Raw genomic sequence first — 24,614 nt, forward strand, 5'->3', positions numbered from 1 at the left:
CGAACGGGCCCGAATAGGAAAACTTGCGTCTTACAAAATACGAATGGGTCCGAATAGGAAAACTTGCGTCTTATGAAATTACGAATCTTTACGCATCTACGGAACGAGACGAAACAAAACAAAAACATTTAAAAAAAAATTGTTGTGCACATGTCTAGTCACTATCACATGCCTCATTAAATTTGTGATGCAAAGCATAATGCTCACGGAGTGACAACAGCTCCCTCTGATCATATGGTGGTCTTTAGGTGAGTGGTCGGGGGAAAGAGGTAAAACCACAGCTTCTGGGGTCCTTTACATTTAAATTACATTTTAATACTAGTATTACATTTTAATACTAATATCAGATAATTTGCCAGATAATTGCATTAATCTTGGTAAACACTGCCCTCCAATGTTGATTAAGTATAATGCAACTATTAGTCATAGCTGTGGAGGTTTAGGAAACTTCCACAGCTATGACCATTAGTTGCATTATGCTTATTCAAAATGGGAGGGCAGTGTTTACCAAGATTAATGCAATTTTCTGGCAAATTATCTCATATTAGTATTGTAGCACTACCCCCGAAGGAGCTGCTGGTTTGTTTTGGGCCTACGCTCTGGCTATCAACCCCTAAAATTGGCTCGAACCCTCCCTTGGCACACCTGGTATCAGTAAGAATTGTGGATCCCACTGGCTGCTGGGGAGCACAATATTCTATCACACCACAGTAAATATGCAAATAAATGGTTACCTTGTGTTGTACTTATCTCACAGGATAATAGATAGACTGCACACAGATTTGTGCTTAACCAAGGGAACTTTACTTGGTAAAACAGATAGTGGACTACTTACAGGGCCCTGCAAAAGTAAAACAAATAGCAATGAATAAATACAGGCTGAATTATGATGACTATACGGACCTGTGTAAGTGCACAGCAAAGGGATTCCTTCAGTAAGATATATTCGCACTGAAGCACCTCTCCGCCAGGCCTCACCCAGCTCTCACTGACAACAATGCTGTGCAGCTTATTATAACCAAACACTTAGCTAGAAATATATAGATATGTATCAGCAACTCACTTTGCCTAACAGGCAGTCTTTAAATTAGGTACCACACCAGGGTAGTTTGGTTGAACTCTCAGCCTCTGCACACAGCTCTGAAGGAATAGCACCGGTATGCCATTCCCTCTGAGCGTATGCGCTGGTGACATCACAGGCTGCTGCTCACTAGAATATCTCCAAAACAGTGGGAGATATACATTTTACCTACAGGTAAGCTTTATTATATGCTTACTTGTAGGTAAAAATAAAGAGAGAGAGTTTACTACCACTTTAAGAGAATGTTAGACGGGGCCCCTACTAGCCCCGACAATTAGCTAATCTATATATCTCTATATATCATACAATAACAAATATGTGGAAGAGTAGATATGTATAAATGGGAATATCTTATCACAAATTCCTGGCATTAATAGCCCAATAATTAGAGAATAATCTTCAGAGTTGGCAATCAAATAGTTCCACTCACAGCAGAGCCCTGGCTAACATAATTATGCCAAAGCTAATTTAAGATCTTTCTAACAGGAGCACCAACAGCAAAACCTTTCTTCACCTAAAAATAAAGATGTTTAGTGGAGAATTTTAATACTGTAGCAAGGTATCACTTTCTATATGGTTAAAAGACTACCATTTACAGATATAGAAGGAACTCAGCTCCCTCCAGTGGCCAATTATTGGATAGCCACTTTCTATTTGGTTTTTACACTAGTGCAGCGAGGACTTGTGGAAATCAAAGTACAGGGAAATAAAGACTCCATTGCCCTGGTTAATTGATAGACTACAATACCCAGAGTGCAACTGTGCAATCCTAAAGTACTTTGCACCCCGCACAGCCTGCTGGGTGAGGGAATTTAAGGGGGAGAACGTCTTTGGCGTGCTCTCTCGGGACCGCCTCTTCAACCAAGGAGGACGCCTGTGTAAGGCGCCTTTCCGGAAGCCTAGGCCAGAGGCTCGAGGCCTATCCACGCCTGTGCGGATTGTCCAGAAGGAAAGAGAGGATCCCTGACGGAGTTACCGGACTGTGTCCCAGCTTAACGGTGACCTGTGTGAGGACTGGGAACTGTTGGTGTCGGAAAGACTGCGGATCGGAGTTTCACAGACGGAGCAATCCGGAAAGGCCAGGCCTGGTTGGGTGAGACGGGCACCTGCCCAAGTATACTGACTGTATTGCAGGAGGGTGAATCATCTAGACTTGCCATTGTGATTTGATTACCCGGGCATCATTCATCAGTTTATTTGTTCCCTTTTCCGGATTACAAATCAGCCATTGTGCACCACCGCATGCAACTAATATACGCGTGAACAGTTAAAAACGATCGTATTGACGTTTGCTTCTAAGCGCGAGCTACCGGGGACAGGGGCGTTTTAAAATGTTTATTTTTTTTTTACTTCATTTTTTAATTTTTACACTTTATTTTACATATTTTTTTTGATCACTTTTATTTCCTATTACAAGGAATGTAAACATCCCTTGAAATAGGAATCACTGTGACAGGTCCTCTTTATGGAGAGATGTGGGGTCAATAAGACCCCACATCTCTCCTCCAGGCTTACAAGCATTAGATCAGTGAAAAAAAATCACTGATCTAATGCCGACAGCCGCGATTGCGGCTTTGTTTACTTTCGGGTACCGGGCGTGACGTCATAACGTCGGGCCCGGACCTCCGACGGTCATAGAGATGACTGGTGACCATCTGGTCACCATTCATCTCTATGCTTTCCCAGCAAGCGCCGGCCGATTCGCTCTCCGGGCCCCCGATGGCACGGGAGAGCCCGGAGAAGCACCGGATGATGGCGGGAAGGGACCGCCGCTTTGATCATTCTTATCGTGCACAGAATCGGCGGCTGAAGACGGCCATATCTGAATGATGCCTGTAGCTGCAGGCATCATTCAGATATCACTGCACAAAGTGGAGGACGTCATATGACGTCCTCCCGTGGACAAGTGGTTAAAAGTAAAGTGTAGTGTATTCCCTGTGAATTTATGTTTTGAGCCATTATTCAAGGATTTTTGATATGATATTCTATTTCTATACATCTGCACTTTTTGTTACTGTATTAAATATAGAGATATCTAGTATGGCCAATTATGGAAGCTATTAGGGGCCCCATGCAATTATGCTAACATTTATTTAATATTTATGTTAATTGTTAAAGCGGTAGTTCACCTCCCCCCGACACATTTTACCATCGAGACAGGCATTGTAGCGCGAGCTACAGTATGCCTGTCCCGATTTTTTTAACCCCGGACTCACCTTGTAATCGGACATCGTAGATTTCGGCTCCCGCGGGGAATGGGCGTGCCTATGGAGAGGGAGGATGATTGACGGCCTACCCTGGCACGTCACTCTCCCCGAAGACAGCCGGAGTAGGTCTCGGCTCTTCACGGCGCCTGCGCACAGGCTATGCGCACGCGTCGTGAAGACCAAGCCTATTTCGGCTATTTCCGGAGAAGCGTGACGCGCCAGAGCCGGCCGTCAATCATCCTCCGTCTCCATAGGCACGCCCATTCCCCGGTATCTTCGATGTACGACTACAAGGTGAGTACGGGGGTAAAAAATTCGGGACAGGCATACTGTAGCTCGCGCTACAATGCCTGATTTTAAGGTAAAAGAAAAAAAAATTTTTTTTTTTCCGTCGATAGGGTGAACCCCCGCTTTAAGCAATAAAATTAGATTTGTATTGTTTTCAGTCTCACTCAGCCTAACAATTATTAAAACAGAATTGTTTACCCACATGGAGAGCATTCTAATAAGCCTAACTGGTGTATGCCCACTTTTTATTTTATCTAAGAGGATTGGGCAGAGGGGTGCCTTGAGTGATATAATGTGAGGTGATGTAGGTGCCACTGTTCTTGAACTTATTTTTATTTTTTTCAAATGATGCAGAGGCATGCTGCAAGCAAAAGGTAGCTTAAAGAACAGAATGACAGTAATGCCGCGTACACACGATAATTTTTCGGCTTGTAAAAAACAACATTTTTTCCAACTTCATCATTAAAACGACGTTGCCCACACACGATCGTGGAAAAAAAATGCTCTAGCAAAGCGCGGTGACGTACAACACGTACGACGGCACTATAAAGGGGAAGTTCCATTCGGATGACGCCACCCTTTGGGCTGCTTTAGCTGATTTCATGTTAGTAAAAGACAATTCACGCTTTTCTGTCTGTTACAGCGTAATGAATGTGCTTACTCCATTACGAACGGTAGTTTTACCAGAACAAGCGCTCCCGTCTCATAACTTGCTTATGAGAATGCGCAGGTTTTTTTTTGGGGGGTTTTTTTCAGAACCCGAAAAATGCTCTGAAGCCCACACACGATCGTTTTAAATGACATTTTTTTTAAAACGCCGTTTTTTACAAGCCGAAAAACGAACGTGTTTATGCGGCATCACAAGTTAGTTAAACACTCCAAACATAAAAAGGCAATTTTAACATAAGATACAAACAAAAATAAAATCAAAACTGAAAAGTATCACCTCTAAACAAAAGTCATTTTTTCTTTAAAGGGAAGCCTTGAAGCAAAACAATTAATAAATACTATGGACAAGACAGCAGCTAAGTGACTGCTGACCTCAAATAAAAAATAAAAAAAATCTAAAATAAAATGAAAAATGTAACAAATACGTTTATTACCCAAAGGCCCCGTACACACGACCGAACATGTCCGGTGAAACTGGTCCGCAGACCAGTTTCAGCGGACATGTTCGGTCGTCTGTACGTCCAACCGGACAATTTTCCGGCGGATCAGACAGGTTTCCAGCGGACAAATGTTTCTTAGCATGCTAAGAAACATGTCCGCTGGAAGCCTGTCCGTCGGACATGTTCGGTCGTCTGTACAGACTCACCGTACATGTCCGCTCGGCCGAAAGCCCTTGCATGCGTTGAAGTGATTCGACGCATGCGTGGAAGCATTGACCTTCCAGGGCCGCGCACGTCGCGGCGTCATCGTCGCGGCGACGGCGCGGCCACGTCACCGCGCTTCGTGTCCACGCGGATTTCTGTCTGATGGTGTGTACAACCATCAGACAGAAATCTCGAGCGGACATGTCTGCTGAAAACGGTCCGGCGGACCATTTTCAGCGGACAGTCCGTCCGTGTGTACGAGGCCAAAGAGTTAGCAATCAGAATTAAGGTACTGTTTTCTAACTGACCCTAGTCTTTCATTATGCAGTTTGTGTGTTTTCATTGCAAAGTTAAAAAAACAAAAAACAAACAAAGCAAAACTAATCTAAAAGCAAAAATAAAACAAAAATCATATATGACTCAAAAAAAAATATTCTTTATAAATTCATCATATTTTTATGTTTCTATGTAACCCTTAAGTCACTCTGTAAAGCAGGGAACCTGGGCGTATAAAGGCTGCCATGTATATACTGTATATAATATACAGTATACATGCTGTAGAAAGGATTCACTTTATGTGACTAGTTAAATACTATACAGGCCTTTCATGACGTGAAGCGTTTTTATAGATTCCACTCTTTATGCAAATGTGATCGCTCCTCCTGGTCTCAGGTCTGTGGGGATGAAAAGGTGAACAGAGAGGTTGTAGTGTCTTAGTATAAAGCTGAAGTCTGTCCAGAACTGAGAGAAATCGGAGAGCAAATCATACAACATGTTTCTTTTTTATTATGTCACCTGTCTGTCCTTACTGCTCGGTAAGTCAGGTTAGGACCAGAGGCGATTCAGTTCGCATGCGTTGCGCTATACAAGTCATTCATTCATTCATTCATTCATTCAGGAAAGGGTTAAATAATACTGATCTGATGATAACAATTTATTTCTCATGTATAACGTTGTCCTTTCTCTTATGAAGGAGTCACGGCAGAAACACTTATCCAGTCCAATTCAGAAGTTAAAAAACCTGGAGAGAGCTGGAAGATGTCCTGTAAAGGATCTGGATTTCAGATTTCCAGCACCTATATACACTGGGTTCAACAGATTCCAGGGAGAGGACTGACATGGATTGGGAGGATTGATCCTGCTAATGGAAATGTAAAATATTCCTCTTCATATCGGGGAAGATTCACAATAACATCTGATAAGTCCATAAACACGGCGTATCTACAAATAGACAATGTGAAAGTGGAAGACACGGCCACATATTACTGTGCTAGAGACACAGCGATTAAAAATCATCATCTTCCATACAAAAACATAAAGACAATTCCCCTTTCTGACCACAAGGCTGCAGGAGATACTCAGGATTGTCCATTTCATTATTTATCATTGATATACATAAACCCCATGTGAGTTTGGTATATGTTGTCAGAAATATGTCTTTCTATTTTTGTATCCTTTCTGTTTTTTATTTCTGAAATAATCCAGACAGTGGTATTAATATTCTGAGGGCTTTAGGAGAAAGATGAACTTTTTACCCAAATAGTTTCAAATAGCAGACATTTGATTTGCACTGCCTACAGTATACACAAATAAGCCTTTTGTCTGCCATTAAAGCAGCTGAAATCCCTAACTGGAAGACATTTTGTTTGCTAAGGAATCATAAGTAACTGGCATTTTCTTTTTTTTTAAGCAAATAATTATTTTCACAGTTTTTCATTCGTTGTGCCATTCATCTCAGAGCCCCTATGTAACATGATAACAATGCAGAGGAACAATTGGGAGTTAGGGACAGACATTGTCAGTCTATAGAGCCTGTTTCACACAGGCTTCTGGAAGGAGCAGTAAAAACAGGCCAGAGGCAACTGTTCACATGCCCCACCCACAATGCTTTGCATCACAGAAAATGTCATGCACATGCTGACAGGTGGCACCTCCTTTTAAAATTACCCATTCAAGCCAATGGGGCTGCAAAGCAGCCGCAAGCCAAACCCTTGGCTCAGGGTTGCATTGCATTAGATCCATTTAAAATTGAAACAAAAACTACAAAAACAGCCATTAAGGAGACAGGAAGATCGCATCCTGGACATCTAACAGCAGACAGCTGCACTCATTAGATACAGATCACTGGGAATTATTTTAAAATTACCTTATCCAAATAAGTCTCTGAAACTTTCTCTCACTATTTCCCTCTTAATACCTGGCATACATGGATTGAAATTGGGCCTGTTCATCGGGGACCTGCCAAATTTTGATCCATGAATGGGCAGGCTGGTTGTACAGAGGTCAATTTTCCCTACTGGACCACCCTTTATAGCTGGCAGTGCTGATCGGTATATTCTGATGGTGGGTAGTCTTCCCGCTGTCAGAATACAATACCTCACCAGGGAGGATTCCCCCATCTCAATTGAATGTGTGGATGGGGGTTGAGTCATTATTTTTCATTCCACCCACTTGTTGAACAAAAAATTACTCATCCATTGTCTGCTTGTAGGCAGGCTGGAATGTGTATGTGTATAAAAGGAGCCCGCTACACGTAGTAAGCTATGCACATAAGGTTGGGCAACGTTGAGCTGTTGCTTCTTATGTTCATATTTTCATTTGTATAGGTATCATTTTATTTATATTAGGTAATCCATTTTATGTTAAAGGAACATATTTTGCGCCAATGGGAACTTGTATCTTGGAATATGTATGTGTAGCTAGTTGCTTTAGCAGCTAGCCCAGGCTGGGGGGGTTTAATTATGTTCGGCTGAATTCCCGGGCTTTTAGTTTTGGTGGGCCCACCTGTGATATAAATAGGGGGCAATCAAGATCAATGGACGCAAGGACATTGGCATCTGGAGTATTGAACAGGGACGCACCTATGAGTGCAAGGGAGGTGCTGAAGATACTGGGGGTCACGGACAGCATCAAAGATCAGGGACAGGACGTTATTCATTTTGCATTGCCATATTGCATTACAACAGTAAAGTTACATTAAGAGTTCTAAGTCTGATCTAAAGGTGTTCAAAGGGGTGCATGCTGGTTCTGGTGTATGCCAATGAACTTGAAGGGTCTGTAAAGCACATGTGGGGTATTAAGTAACACTACTACAAAAGGTTAACTCTGCAAGACAAGGGGGGAGTGTAGTTGCCATGGGTAACCAAGTGAAGCAACAAGCTACAAGCAACCAGCCATTAAGCGTGATACCTGGTAGGGTGGCAAGTCCTCTGGTAGCGAGGGGAGTCGGTGTTCTGGCTACCCCTTAGGGATCCATCTCCTATAGCAACCAAGTGCAGACTAGCATTACAGAGATCCATAGCCTGGTCACGAGGTACGGAAGGAAAGAGTTAAGTGAGAGCAAGTTTGAGGTCTGTGCTAGGTGCTCAGCGGGACCCCATTCTGTTACTGGGAGTGAAGTAAGAGAGGTTCGCTGTACTGGTGGAGTGGGCACAGGATCAGCATGTCCTCCCCTAATGCAAACATGCAAGTGTGTAGTGACATGAAACAAGTTGCTTTTCAGAGGAACTCTGCACTTTAATGCTTCATGAGAAGGCTCATTTCTAAATTGAGGAACTGCCCTAATGTTAAATTCTTCACATGACCGCGCTCATTGCCTGATCGGCACGCTCCATGTGGGAGGTACCCCACGTGCATGGATGCATATGACTCTGCCCACACACTTGGCATAGTCTGAAAAGGGCTGCAAACATGCTTTTTTTTACCAATAGGGTACCTTGAAACTTCCCTAGATTGTGGAGCATTGTAGTGCTTTGTCTATTGGCTGCTAATATACAGTGTGTTGGGGTGCCATTGGTGAATGCATTGCTACACATTCTTCCTACCACAAAGCAAAGATCTAAATGGGTCTATGGTTTAACTTAGTAGCAGATTTAGAGAAATTGATTTTTATCGCTTGAAGGGTCACTAAAGGAATTTTTCTTTTTAGCTAAATAGCTTCCTTTACCTAACTGCAGTCCTCGTTTTATGTCCTCATTGTTTGTTTTTGCTCTGATGTTGCTGTAATTCTTCTCTGTTCTAGACACTTCCTGGTTGTCTGTTTCCTGATGAAAAAAGTCATGGGAGCTTTCTCTCTGTGGTCACTAATCAAGGAGGTGTGATTACTGTGGGTCTAAAGCCCCTCAACACCAATCAGTTTTGTTTTACAAAACATTACTGCCCTGTATTGGCTCTGAGTGTCTGTACATCACAGAAGCAGGAAACAACATGCAAAAACGAAACTGAAACTGTAGGTACATTATATGATTGATTTTTATCTATTTTTAATAATTTTTAAAAGGAATCAGTTAACTATTATGTCTCTATACCATGTAAACAGTCATTTCAGCAAAAAAAATGTTTTCCTTTACAACTCCTTTAAGTTTTCATTAGGGAGAAATATTGAAAAAGTGAAGCAAATGCAATTTTTCTGTAATTTTCAATACTTGTTTCACCAAGAAAGACAATATTAATAACAGGACTTTGAAGGCACCAAAACTACCCATTTGAGCATAGACGATGTAAGGACATGTTCACACTTGTAAAAACACCAGTGTTTTTCTGCACTACAAAAATACAGGTCTGTGCAAGGGCACACAGAAAACAATAATTGACCCTGGGTGCTTACCAGTGTGGTTCGGAAATATGCATATTGTATGCATTTTCTGTAACAGGCTGGAGCTCACCTGGAGGCTCTGTGTACTGTCTATTTCTAGGCACTGCAGCTGAGCTCAAATGAATGAAATGTAATTTTGATGTTTCAATAAATCTAACGGGGAATCCAAATTAAACAGTATAATGCGCTTACATGTACCTTGCATGGCCACTTCCCGGACCTCATACTGACCGGTACCTGCACAGAAAAAACACGAGGTCCAGGATTTACCATTAGGCCCAAGCTAAAAAAAAAGTGCTAAATGGGGAGGACTGTGATATGAGTGATCTGAGTCATAGCACAAACATGAGATTTGTACCTCTGCTGGAAGAAAATTTTACTGACCAGACCTTTTTGAGTTTTCATTTAATACCCCGATCTACCATTAAAAAAAAATCTCTTTTAAGGTTTGTCTGCTGGGGCGCACTATGCACAGTTATGATGTCAGGTTCAAATTATCTAATGCCTATGGGCAACTTACCAAATAAGTTTTCCCAGAAAGTTACCTATTTATGTCCTTTTGTTCTGTAGATGATACTTGAGCAACATAATGCCGAAAGAAAGATTTGAAATCATATCTCAATACATAACAATATGCAAATGATTTGTTGTTTTAGTTTAAAAGCACAGAAGGTTGTACAAATCTATTCAGACATTTCCAGATAAAGATTAAAAATCTAAGGGGTTGAATGTCTATAGTGATGGACCTGCATATATTTTATGCAATCATTCTGTATATTTTTAGTAAGTTGGTGAATAGGAAAAATAAAAATAAAAACTTTAATATAATATTACCATGTGTATTTATTCTTACATACTATTTTTTCCCAAAGGGACATCGGCATCCATCGTATTGATTTAGAAAAATGCAGAAATTGCAGAAATTGGAAAGTCCATTGAGTTAAGTTGTTCAGTCAGTGGTTATCATGTAAATGATAACCACATGCACTGGATCAGACAAGCCACTGGAGGAAACCTGGTTTGGATCTCAGCATTTAGAATCGGATATGACAATCCTATTGCTGATAGTTTCAAGGGCCGAGTCACTCCATCCAAAAGTGGATCCACTGCTCTGCCTAAGATTGACAGGCTGACTAAGTTCAGACACTGCAAAGTATTATTGTGCAAGAGACCACAGCAGTGGTGTAACTAGAACCTTCAGGGTTCCCGATGCAAGAAACCATGAAGGGCCCCCCTGACTCCCAGACAGGGCTCTTTTCGCCGAGCCCGTGGTGGAACAACAGGTCCCGGTCGCATGTGGGTGGCTGCATATAAAGAAACCGATTTCTCAATTTCCCCCTGCTTCTCTTCCTCTCCCTCCCGCAGGCATTCAGCGGCTGCAGGAGGAACATGGGGGGATCGGTTGCTCTATGTCAGTGTTTCACAAATCTTTTTCCAGTCAGAGCACCCTTGAAGTATACCCCTAGGTGAATGGGGCTACACTGCATAGTGATGATGCATTTAAGAGGTTAAAACAGGCGGTCAGTAGACAACATATTGCCTCTTTACCGGCTGTCAAATGCCTCTGAAAAGCGATCTGAGCATGGATCGCTTTTCGGAGGCACAATATTTATTTGCTGGTACTATGAACTATAGAATTTTTTTTCTGATGTACACATATAGGGGGTCAGGTTTAAAAGCGCATACATACATGTAAAAACACACACACACACACACACACATAAAAACACACACATATATAAATGCACATATTCACGCACATATAAACCAATGGCGGCTGGTGCTCCAAATTGCAGACACTGTGCCCATCAATTGCAGCCACTGTGCCCATCATTTACAGCCACTGTGCCCATCAAAAGCTGCCACTGTGCCATCAAACACCACCACTGTTCCCATCAAATGCCGCCACTATGCCCATCAAATGCTGCCACTGTGCCCATCAAACTCTGCCACTGTGCCATCAAACGCTGCCACTGTGCCCATTTAAATGCTGCCACTGTGCCCATTAAATGCCGCCAGTGTGCCCATCAAATGCTGCAACTATGCCAATCGAATGTTACCACTGTGAATCCCCCCCACCTGCTCGCCCGGCACTTATCCTGTCTCGGTGGGGCAGTAGGTGACGGCCACGAGCGGGGTCCTCCATTAGTCTCCTGCCATCCTCATCTCCCATCCTCTCCTCCTGATAGGCGTCCAATAGCCACACCTATCGTTTAAGCCAATCAGGGGATGGGTAACAGACGCGCACAGCTGACTTGTGGAGAGGTGGTTCAGTGTTCGGAGATACGTTACGCCGGAAGAAAGATGCGCTCATCTTTCTGAATCTAGCCCTATATTTTTTCAAAGCATAGGGCCCAGAAAATAAAATGGTGGGTGTTGCAATGTTTTATGTTGCACGGTATTTGCACAGTGGTTTTCCAAACATATTTTTTGGGAGAAAAAATAAATGTCATGAATTGTAATTCACAAAAAAACACCATATAATACCCATTCCAAAAAAATTGCACATGTCTGTGCTACAGCGACAAACTACCTAAACTCTATTATCCATAGGCAATCCTTTAAAAGCCATTATACAACTTCAGATTTACACAGAAGGTCTGGTGATAGAATTTTTGCTCTGGATCTAACGATACCTCACATGTGTGGTGCGATCACTGCTTACGTACGATGGGGAGCCGACATGTGCGTTTTCCTTTGCGTGCAAGCATTTGGGAACGGGGGTGCTTTAAACATTTATTTTTTATTATTTTTACACTGTAAACATCCCTTGTGATAACAATAGGCATGGCAGATCCTCTTTACTGATATATCTGTGGTCTACTAGACCTCAGATGTCTCCTCTGCTCTTAAAACCTATTAAAAGCTTAGAATCATATCAAGATCGGTATGATCCGATGCTGTTTACAAACCACAAATGGTTTGTTTACAACCGGCGAAACCTGAAGTGACAAAATACTTTCAGTTTCTTAGAACTGAAGAAATGATCCCAGGCTTCTACAGGAAATCACAGGAGGCTGCCTTCTTGCCTAAGAGAGAATGAAGTTCCATACGCATGCCCAGATGTACTGAAGGTATCTGCTGGGCTTTCAGCACCCGGCAGAGACAATTGTTTTTTTTGTACATGCGCAAGTTTCCTTGCTCAAGTACATGAGGAACACACAATGAAGGAGGCCTGGGACCTCTCTTTCTGCCCATGCACAGATGCACTACAGCAGTGGCCATCAACCCTGTCCTCAGGGCCCACTAACAGGCCAGGTCTGCAAGATAACTGAAATACATCACAGGTGATATCATTTGCTGCTCAGTGATTGCAGTATTCTAGTCTACATCTCCCCAAGGTAATACATAAAACCTGGCCTGTTAGTGGGCCCTGATGACAGGGTTGATGACCACTGCACTACAGGGCTCTTTTTAGGTTCCAAAGGATGGGTAGAGCCCTTTAGCAAATTTGAAACTTGACTATCGAAAATGGTGGTGGTGGTGGAGGACTCAATCAAGGAGACTGAACATCCTCTTTAATCAATGTTGGAGGACAATACTTACCAGCATACCTCCCAACATTTTAAAAATCCACTGCGGGACATTTTTGTTGAGCGGCGGGGGGGGCAATCCAATCGAAGTTGTTGAGCGGGGGCGGGTGGGCGGGGGATGATCAAAGTTGTGGAGGGGGGGGGGGAGGATCCGAGTTGTTGAGCGGGTGAGTGGGGGGGTTGCCGTGGATGGATGTGAAGTTCTTGCCACTCACCACTGCACAGCCTGTCAGTTCTCCTCGCATGTCTCCCCTCAGAAAATTTTCTTCTCCTTCCTGTGCGTGAAGTTCCCGCAGAATCCGGGTGGGTTGGGAGGTATGCTTACCAGGATAAATGCTCTAGAAAATTATCTAATATAAAATCAGTTTTTAAAAGTGAATTCTCCACTAAACATGTCTTTATTTTTTACTGAAGTAAGGTATAATTTGATCTTACATCACTCCTTTTTAGCTGTCAGTTGTACTGTTAGGAAGATCTAAAATCAACTTTGGCACAGATATTTTAGCCAGTGATCATCTGTGAGCTGAACTATTTGGTTACCCTGTCTAAAATGCATTATCCATATAGTAAAGTGTAGTGTATTCCCTGTGAATACATATTTTGAGCCATTATTTAAAGATTTCCTATATGATATTCCCATTTATACAAATCAGCACTTTCACATTTTTATTACTGTATTAAATAGAGAGATATCTAGATTATCTAATTATGGGGGGTATTAGGGGCCCCATGCAATTGCTCTAACATTTGCTTAATATTGATGTTAATTACTTAAGCACTAGAATATGATTTCTACTTTGTTAGTCTCACTCAGCCTAACAATTATTAAAACAGAACATTTTTTTTTTTTTAGAGATTGACCAGTAGTTTGCTGTGGCTATCTTTATGCTTGCTGATGCAAAACTGTCCTGCCAATGACCAATTTCTATAAAGCTTATACTGACCAGCAACAGGACATTGAGGGAGAATTAGCTGAAATGTACTAATCAGGGATAATATCAAAGGGGATTGGGCAGGGGGTGCATTGAATGTAAGTGATATAATGTGAGGTGGTGAACCGTTATACTGTTCTTGCACTTAGTTTTTTTTTTATTCAAATGATGCAGATGTATGCTGCAAACAAAAGGTAGTTTAAAGAACAGAACAATAGTAACAAGTCAGTTAAAGGGGTTGTAAAGGAAATATTTTTTTTCATAATAAGCATCCTTTACCTGCAGACATTCCTCTTTTCACTTCCTCATTGTTCGTTTTTGCTCAGAAGTTGCTCTATTTCTTCTTTGTTCTGTTCACTTCCTGCTTGTCTGATTGTTACTCACCACCGTGACGGGAGGCTTTACTGTGGTGGTGAGTAACGTGCTCACCCCCTCCTGGGAGCTACATCTGTGCGGCAGGACGCTCTCTACGTGTTAGAGACTTCAAGGAGGTGTGAATTACTGGGCGTGCCGCAATTCATACTGGGAAATGTAGTTCTTACATGAACAAACGATGCAAACCAAGAAGTGAATGAGAGAACAGAAACTATAATGCCGGAGGTGATATAGATGAAGGAATTTAATAGTTATTTACTCGTTTTTTAACATAATCATTACACTATTCTGTCTGTCTACCTTGCAGACATTAATTTTAGGCAAAAAAATGTTTTCCTTTAGTGACCCTTTAAGCGCTCCAAAGCAATTTCAACATAAGATAAAAAATAAAAAGCAACAAATAAAATCCAAAAAATACCACCTCTAAACAAAAGTCTTTTTTCTTCAAAGGGAAGCCTTGTAGCAAAAAGAAAAAAAAAATATTTGGACAAGACAGCAGCTAAAAGTGGCTGGTGACCTCAAATAAAAAATAAAAATAAAATAAAATAAGAAAAAAAAGACAAAATATTCAAAATAAGAACACAAAAGGAAACAAATAAGTTTATTACCCAAAAAGCTAGCTATCGGAATCAAGGTACAGTTTCCTAACGGACTCTAGTCTTTCCTTATGCAGTCTGTGTGTTTTCATTGCAAAGTAAGAAAAAAAAGAAAAAAAAAAACTAAAAGCAAATATAAAACACAAATCATATATAACTCAAAAAAAAGAAAAAAGAAAAGAAACATGCTCAATGGACCACTTGGTCTTTTTTCTGCCATCATATTGTTATGTTTCTATGGAGGCTATTTACGAAAAAGGTAAATCCACTTTGCACTACAAGTGCAAACTACAAGTGCAAACTGAAAGTGGCTGTATATCCGAGGGGGACATGCAAGAAAAATAAAAACCAGCATTTTAGCTTGCACATAATTGGATGATAAAATCAGCTTTGCACTTTGCACTTGTAGTTTGCACTTGTAGTGTAAAGTGGATTTGCCTTTCATAAATAACCCCCTATGTAACTCTTGAGTCACTCTGTAAAGCAGGAAACCTAAGGGTATAAAGGCTGCCATTTATATATATAATATACCATATACATGCTGTAGAAAGAATTCCCTTTATGTGACTAATTAAATATTATTGAAAACACTATGCAGTCGTTTTATGATGTGAAGCTTTTTTATAGATTCCACTCCTTATGCAAATATGATCGCTCCTCCTGGTCTCAGGTCTGTGGGGATGAAAAGCTGAACAGAGAGGTCGTAGTGTCTTAGTATAAAGCTGAAGTCTGTCCAGAACTGAGAGAAATCGGAGAGCAAATCATACAACATGTTTCTTTTTTATTATGTCACCTGTCTGTCCTTACTGCTCGGTAAGTCAGGTTAGGACCAGAGGCGATTCAGTTCGCATGCGTTGCGCTATACAAGTCATTCATTCATTCATTCATTCATTCAGGAAAGGGTTAAATAATACTGATCTGATGATAACAATTTATTTCTCATGTATAACGTTGTCCTTTCTCTTATGAAGGAGTCACGGCAGAAACACTTATCCAGTCCAATTCAGAAGTTAAAAAACCTGGAGAAAGCTGGAAGATGTCCTGTAAAGGATCTGGATTTCAGATTTCCAGCACCTTTATACACTGGGTTCAACAGATTCCAGGGAGAGGACTGACATGGATTGGGAGGATTGATCCTGCTGATGGAGAGACAAAATATTCCTCTTCATATCAGGGGAGATTCACAATAACATCTGATAAATCCATAAACACGGCATATCTACAAATAGACAATGTGAAAGTGGAAGACACGGCCACATATTACTGTGCTAGACACACAGCAATTAAAAATCATCATCTTCCATACAAAAACATAAAGACAATTCCCCTTTTTGACCACAAGGCTGCAGGAGATACTCAGGATTGTACATTTCATTATTTATCATTTATATACATAAACCCCAGATGGGCGTACAATATATTCTCAAAAATATATTATATTTCTATTTTTGTATCATCTCTGTTTTTTATTTCTGAAATAATCCAGACGGTGGCATTAATATTCTGAGACCATTAGGAGAAAGATTATATTTTTACCCAAATAGTTTCAAATAGCAGACATTTGATTTGCACTGCCATACAAAAATAAGCTTTTTGGATGCCATTAAAGCAGCTGTAATCCCTAACTGTAGGATATTTAGTTTGCTAAAGAATCATAAGTAACTGGCATTTTCTTTTTTTTTTTTTCTCTTTATTGAATATTTTTTTTTCCTTTGCAGTACAAAACAGGGCCATTGGGGCATACCCTGGCCAACGGGTGCACATAGTCGTGTGCATAACATAGTACGACTAAAGCCTCGTACACACGATAGGTTAACCAGAGGACAACAGTCTGAAGGACAGTTGTCAAAGGTTAACCAATGAAGTTGACTGATGTTCCGTCACACCTACACACCATAGGTTAAATAACCGATCGTGTCAGAACGCGGTGACGTAAAACACAACGACATGCTGAAAAAAACTAAGTCTAATGCTTCCAAGCATGCGTCGACTTGATTCTGAGCATGCATGGATTTTTAACCGATGGTTGTGCCTACTAATGATCGGTTTTGACCTATCAGTTAGGAATCCATTGGTTAATTTTAAAGCAAGTTAGCTTTTTTTAACCTATGGTTAAATAACCTATGGGGCCCACACACGATCGGTTTTGACCGATGAAAACGGTCCTTCAGACCATTGTCCTCTGTTTAACCTATCGTGTGTACGAGGCCTAACAGTTTATCTAAAAACTACACATTCTTAATTGAACACAACACAATCATCGCTCATTTTTTTTTTTAACAAAATAATAATTTTCACCTTTTTTCATCCTTTGTGCCATTCATCTCAGTGCCGTTGATCTCTCCCAGCTCTTATGTGACATGATAACAATGCAGGAGAACAATTGGGAGTCAGGGACAGACGTTGTCACTCTATAGTGCCTGTTTCACACAGGCATCTGGAAGGAGCAGTAAAAAGAGGCCACATTTACCACCCTCCCCAACTGCTCACCTAAAGCCTACCATACAACCAGAGGGGACTGTATACATGCCCCACCCACAATACTTTGTAACACGGAACATTTCACACAGCATGCTGAGCTGACAGGCGACATCTCCGTTCAAAATGACCCATTCAAGTCAATGGGGCTGCAAAGCAACGCTTGGCTCAGGGTTGCATTGCATTAAACCTGTTTAAAATTGAAACAAACAAACAAACAAAAAATGCAGTAATTTATGAGACAGCAGGATTACCTCCAGAACATCTAACACTATATAGCTGCACTCTTAATAAAAAGTTCACTGATTGCTTTTCAAAAAGTGTTACCCAAAAGTGCGTAAACAAGGAAATTCATGGCAAGATCACGGGCAGGGACCGGCCAAATTTCGAAATGTAATTAAGTTTGGCTCAATTCTCTGGCTTTTGGTTTTGCTAGGCCCACCTTTTTCGGGCGCAATCGGGGGTTAAAATTGCCCTGCTAGCGACCGAAAAGCAATGCCTGGGCGCTGTGAGTGTGAAAGGGCTTTTAGAGTTGATTCATTCAGGTGAATAAAGAAAACTCTCAACATATTTCCCAAACATATAATCAGATTCATTAACAACCTCAATACTGTGCACTTTCACCCCCTTTCTGCCCAAGCCATTTTTCAGCTTTCAGCGCTGTCACACTTTGAATGACAATTGCGCGGTCATGCAATGTTGTACCCAAATTACATTTTAATAATTTTTCCCCACAAATAGAGCTTTCCTTTGGTGGTATTTGATCACCTCTGCGATTTTTTTTTGCGCTATAAACAAAAGAAGAGCGACCATTTTGAAAAAAAAAGCAATATTTTTTACTTTTTGCTTTAATAAATATCCCCAAAAAATATATAAAAAAAAAAAAAAAATTCTCAGTTTTGGCCGATACGTATTCTTCTACATATTTATGGTTAAAAAAATCGCAATAAGCGTTTATTGATTGGTTTGCGCAAAAGTTATAGCGGCTACAAAATAGGGGATAGATTTATAGCATTTTAATTTTCTTTATTTTTTTAATAGTAATGGCGGTTATCTGCGATTTTTATCATGACTGCGACATTATGGCGGAAGCATCGGACACTTTTGACACTATTTTGGGACCATTCACATTTATACAGCTAACAGTGCTATAAATATGCACTTACTGTGTAAATGTGACTGGCAGGCAGGCCCGTCGGAACAGTAGAGGCAATGCAAGCAATTGCTTGGGGCCCCGAGCTGGAAGGGGGCCCCCAACTAGCGGGGCCCGCAGCCGAGTGGGGCCCGGTGAGGATGAATAGGATCCGCGGAGCGCTCCGGAGCCTCGGCCTAGGAAAGTTACCGGCTTCGGCCTAGCTCCGGAGCGGCGGCCATCTTGCTCCACCCACTGTGTGTTGCCATGCACCCGTTCTGAAGCCGGCCGAGCTCAGGAAATGTGTTTCCTGCACACGTGCAGTAACGCGATGGCGCCACTGGCGCCATTTTTAAATAGATCACAGGGGCTGGAGGGGACGTGCCCGGACCGCAGCAAGATGTCGGCGGAGGTGGTCATGGACGGGCCGGATGAAAAGTGGGGACACCTGGCGGCGATAGTCCTGGCCCCGGGAGGCAGCAAGGGGATCCCGCTGAAGACCATCCGGACACTGGCTGTGGGAAGCCGCTCATCGCCTGGGTACTGCGGGACGCCATAGACTCCTGACAGCTTGACAGGTCAGTGACACGCCCCCTTTTGCAACAAGCCTCCTCTGCAGATTTAAAGGGGAGGTTCACCCTAAAAACGACTTTCTCTTATTACATTTGCCCCCCACATTACAATACGATTATGCCTATTAGTTTTTTTTTTGATGCTGTACATACCTTGATACAGCATATTCACCCGTGGCTTCCGGGTTGCGAGTCCCACGGGAGTGGGCGTTCCTAACATGCTGGTGATTGACGTTTTGACAAAAAACGAGCTCCCCCCTTCGCGTAAGCCGCGTCACGATTGGCGAAAGGAGCCGAACGGCGAGTCGGCGCTATACTGCGCATCGCTGTTCGGCTCCTTTCGCCAATCGTGACGCGGCTTACGCGACGGGGGGAGCTTGTTTTTTGTCAAAACGTCAATCACCAGCATGTTAGGAACGCCCACTCCCGCGGGACTCGCAACCCGGAAGCCACGGGTGAATATGCTGTATCAAGGTATGTACAGCATCAAAAAAAAAACTAATAGGCATAATCGTATTGTAATGTGGGGGGCAAATGTAATAAGAGAAAGTCGTTTTTAGGGTGAACCTCCCCTTTAATCATTAGGAACATTCTTCTGGTGCACGCTGGAAGATATGAATTATAAATAAATAATGTTTATTTAGTGTTCCCCTGCAAAGTCTAAACGCACATAAACGAATCGGTTCTGAATCCTAAGGGTCCTTTCACACTAGCGGACCGTTCCTCCGCTCATTACAAGCCCGTTTACGGACTTGTAATGAATCCCTATGGGATTGCGTCCGTTAGCGGATGGAGCATCCGCTAACGTCCGCGTCTGTCTGGATCCGCTTTTCCGAACGAAAGAAACCCTATTTTTCTTCCGTCCGGCGGAACGGATCGGATGCAGACGGACAGACGGTCCGTCTGCAACCCGATCCCCCGTAGGTGACAGCGGAGCAGAGACAGGGCGGTCTCTGCACTGTGTGCGGGGACCGCCCTATCCGCCGACAGCTCAGCGGGGATGACGGAGGATTCCCGCTGAGCTTTGGCGGACACACGGAGCGGACACAAAAACGGTCCGCTCCGTGTGAAAGGACCCTAAGAATTAAGACAAATACCAAATGGTGAAAATCTGCATGTATACTATCTATAGAATTGCACTATCCTTTTAAAGGGTTTCTATTTTGTAAGGAACCATTTTTCGTCTGAATTCATTGGTTGATCTACACCATATGGAGCCCTCTTTTATATGTCATGCTATGCTGGGGCACTAGTGATTCATCTTGCCCCACCATCACCCCTTCCATCCACCCGGCTGTTGGTTTTCTGCTTGCTGTGGTTCTGCGCTGTGCGTGCGGGGGGGGGGGGGGGGCCTCCATGTCCATTTTGCTTGGGGCCCCCTAATTCCTTCAAACGGCCCTGCTGGCAGGGAAGGGGTTAACACTTAGGGGGCGATCAAGGGGTTAAATGTGTACCCTAGTGAGTGATTCTTACTGTGGGGGGAGGGGACTGACTGGGGAAGGTGACCCATCGGTGTGCCTATGTCCAAGGGACACACCATCGGTCTCCTCTCCCTGACAGGACGTGGATCTCTGTTTTTACACACAGAGATCCACGGTCCTGCTCAGTTACTGGGCAATCGCGGGTGCCCGTCTGCCATCGGGCACGGGCATGAGGTTCCCAGTGACGTGGCGGGAGCATGTGCCCCCTAGTGGCTCGGGAAGGCGAGGACGTCATATGACGTCCTCCCAGAACGAGAGGCTTATCGATGACGGCGGATGGTAGTGTAGTGGTTAAAGTGATTGTAAAGGTTCGCATTTTTTTTTTTCAAATAACAAACATGTCATACTCACCTCCACTGTGCATCTCGTTTTGCACAGAGTGGCCCCGAACGCTATTTTCTGGGGTACCTTGGTGGCTCTCTTGGCTCCTCTCCGCAATAGCCAACTCCCGAGGGGGTTACCTTGCGGGCGTGCTCCCATGTCATACACTTGGCGTACATAGCCACAGCGGGGGCATCAGTGACTTATAGCGGGACTGCGATATTATGTCGGCGATAAGCCACTTATAGCGGGACTGCGATATTGCGGCAGAAAAATCGTACGCTAACTGACACTTTTTTCTTGTCAAATTTGTTTATTGAATTTTAACAATTAGCATACATAAGTACATATGGTGGCAAGTTGCAACAAAATAAAAGATCACATATATGATAATAAATTTGAGTTGTAGTTCCAACATAAACTAAAGGTAGTTTAGCTAAAACAGTTTTAGCATGGATCTAACCATTCAAAAGATTATGTCATACATTGTATAAGAAAGGATAAAACCAGATTAATCTAAGATGACCTCAGATATAAAAAAAAAGGGTCTTAATTGTTATCAAGAGTATCGTTTTTAAATAAAAATAAAACAATTATTATAGAATCTAAAATCTTATACTACATATTGGAACTATGTACAATTGGTATAATGATAACCAAGGAAATAAAAGCTCTGCTACCAAAACGATATAAAGAGGAAAGAGAAAATAGGAGGAAAAAGTAGAAGAGAGAAAGAAGATAAAAGAAAAAGTAATCTTAGGTAGGCTAAAAAATAGATAGGCAAGAAATAAATGAGAGGCAGTAGGGGTCCCCGGGGTAGTACATAGTAATAAACATATACCATGAATGCAGAGATTGGAAGTATAAATCGAGATTACCAATGTCTTAGTAGGGAAGCATCAAAATTGTAAGGCAAAAAGTGAGTCACCCAGGGAACTTTTGACACTTTTTGGGGACCAGTGATACTAATACAGTGATCAGAGCAAAAAATATACACTGTCACTGGACTGACACTGGCTGGGAAGGGGTTAACATCAGGGGCGATTAAAGGGTTAACTATGTACCTAACAATGTGTTTACTTATTGTAGGGGAGGTGATTTTACTATGGGAAGACATTGATCCATGTTCCTGCCTTGCAAGAACACAGGGTCAATGTCTTACCTACTGACAGAACAGAAATCGACCTTGTTTACATAGGCAGATCGCCGTTCTGGCTCTCTGCCTAATGATTGGCGGGTACTGACGGGCATCATATCCGCGGTACCCGCAGATCAGCTCCCTCTGTGTCTAATCACAGTGGGAGCAGGACACAGAAGTGCAGGATCATGTACTAGCTACGTGATCCTGTGCAAGAGAGCCACCTTGCCGCCATATATATACAGTATGCAGTCGGCAAGTGGATAAACATGCTCTCTGCATTCGTGAAAACCCTGTGTCATTCCCATATCCTTTTCCATTGTCACAATATATGATACATACATGCTATAGAAAGGATCCTCTTTATGTGAATAATTAAACATAATTGAAAATACTATACAGTCCTTTTATGATGTGGAGCTTTTTTATAGATTCCACTCCGTATGCAAATATGATCGCTCCTCCTGGTCTCAGGTCTGTGGGGATGAAAAGCTGAACAGAGAGGTCGTAGTGTCTCAGTATAAAGCTGAAGTCTGTCCAGACCAGAGAGTAATCGGAGAGCAAATCATACAACATGTTTCTTTTTTATTATGTCACCTGTCTGTCCTTACTGCTCGGTAAGTCAGGTTAGGAAGGGGTTAAATAATACTGATCTGATGATAACAATTTATTTCTCATGTATAATGTTGTCCTTTCTCTTATGAAGGAGTCATGTCACAAACACTTATCCAGTCCAATTCAGAAGTTAAAAAACCTGGAGAGAGCTGGAAGATGTCCTGTAAAGGATCTGGATTTCAGATTTCCAGCACCTTTATACACTGGGTTCAACAGATTCCAGGGAGAGGACTGACATGGATTGGGAGGATTGATCCTGATGATGGAGCTACAGAATATTCCTCTTTATATCAGGGAAGATTCACATTAACATCTGATAAATCCATAAACACGGCGTATCTACAAATAGACAATGTGAAAGTGGAAGACACGGCCACATATTACTGTGCTAGAGACACAGCGATTAAAAATCATCATCTTCCATACAAAAACATAAAGACAATTCCCCTTTCTGACCACAAGGCTGCAGGAGATACTCAGGATTGTCCATTTCCTTATTTATCATTTATATACGGTACATAAATCCCAGATGGGCGTACAATATATTCTCAGAAATAAAAGTTTATTTTTTTTATTTTTTTATCTTTTTGGTTTTTATGTCTGAAATAACCCAGACAGTGAGACCATTGAAAAAAGATTTAATTTTTTCATAATCGTTTTGAAGTAGCAGACATTTTATTCACACTGCTTATGCAAGAATATGCTTTTTATCTACCATTAAAGCAGATGTAAACCCAAATTGGAAGACATTTCATTTGATAAGACTAGGTGCAAATATGTGCGTTTCTGTGCAGAGCCATTTAGCGTATTCCAGTTTTCGTTTATCATATGAATTTGACACTTAAATCGCACCTGAACTGGACTGAAAAATGCACAGGACCCTTTTTTTATTTGCACCGCAACTGGCCCACATACAGTAACTGTGAACCGGTCTGGTTCACATGTTATACGAATCAGATGTGGTTCGAAATGTATCCAATTTGCATATATGTGAACCAAACCTAAAGCTTTTATTATTATTATTATTATTATTATTATTTTTTTTATAAAATGCTGGTTTTCACCTTTTTTCATCCTCTGTTGCATCTCAATGCTGCTGATCTCTCCCAGCCCCTGTGTGACACGCTAACAATGTAAGAGAACAATTTGGAGTCAGGGACAGAGCATTTTCACTTTCTAAGGCCTCATTCACATGGGAAGTCAGGGAAATAGTAAAAACAGGGGGGTCACCATATGTAGGAACTGAAAGAATTCACCTTTACTTTACTTGGGGCCACAAAATGAAAATATGCTAATCATTGCTGGATCTCACTGACAGAGACTGGTAGCAAGATCCTGCATAAATTGTTGTACTTACATGAAAAGGTTTACATGCTTACATGTGTACAGAGCATATGGCCACTTTTCAGGTTTAGGACAGCTCAATCCAACTGCATCCTAGCAATGAAGGACGCTGGATGTCGCAAGCCACCTGAATCCTAGCATTGAAGGGTGCACGTTGGCCCTGAATAATTGAGTCATTTATTGACAGCTGATCATGTGCAGAATGACTGATCTTTAACCGTTCATGAATTCATGGATTACTAAAGGCTGGTCATTTTGTGCATGCATGGCCGCCGCGAGAATGACTCATTCATTCAGGGCCAATATGTAAACATCAATAATATTTAACCAGGAGCTGGGCTACCCACTGATTACACACTTTTATTTACATGTCATGATCTGTGGCCACAATCAATAGTGCCAACTGTCTCCTATTAACAAAGAACACTAAGTGGCTCAAGCCACCTGCCTCCTAGCTCCTATCACTTAAAGTTCATTGTTGCTCAGAGGCTGGTGGCTCCAGTAGAGTGGATTTGTGCTGTGTTCACGAGCGATACAAATATAATCAGGGCAATAACTTCACATCAGGATATAGAAATTTTACAGCAAGACCTGAATAAAATAATGGAGTGGGC

General features: G+C 42.0%; 2 gene segments (V, D, J or C); both read left to right on the plus strand.

Moving 5' to 3' along the window:
• The first annotated feature begins 5,482 nt into the window (after positions 1–5,482).
• LOC120940688 lies at positions 5,483–6,485 on the plus strand. The segment is given in 2 exon segments: positions 5,483–5,704; positions 5,863–6,485. Coding segments are annotated over 2 exon segments (480 nt in total).
• A 16,004-nt stretch (positions 6,486–22,489) lies between these two features.
• On the plus strand, positions 22,490–23,178 carry LOC120910405. The segment is given in 2 exon segments: positions 22,490–22,658; positions 22,748–23,178. Coding segments are annotated over 2 exon segments (474 nt in total).
• Positions 23,179–24,614: the final 1,436 nt, after the last annotated feature.

Source organism: Rana temporaria, chromosome 1 (genome assembly GCF_905171775.1).
Source record: "Rana temporaria chromosome 1, aRanTem1.1, whole genome shotgun sequence".
Classification (NCBI taxonomy): domain Eukaryota; kingdom Metazoa; phylum Chordata; class Amphibia; order Anura; family Ranidae; genus Rana; species Rana temporaria.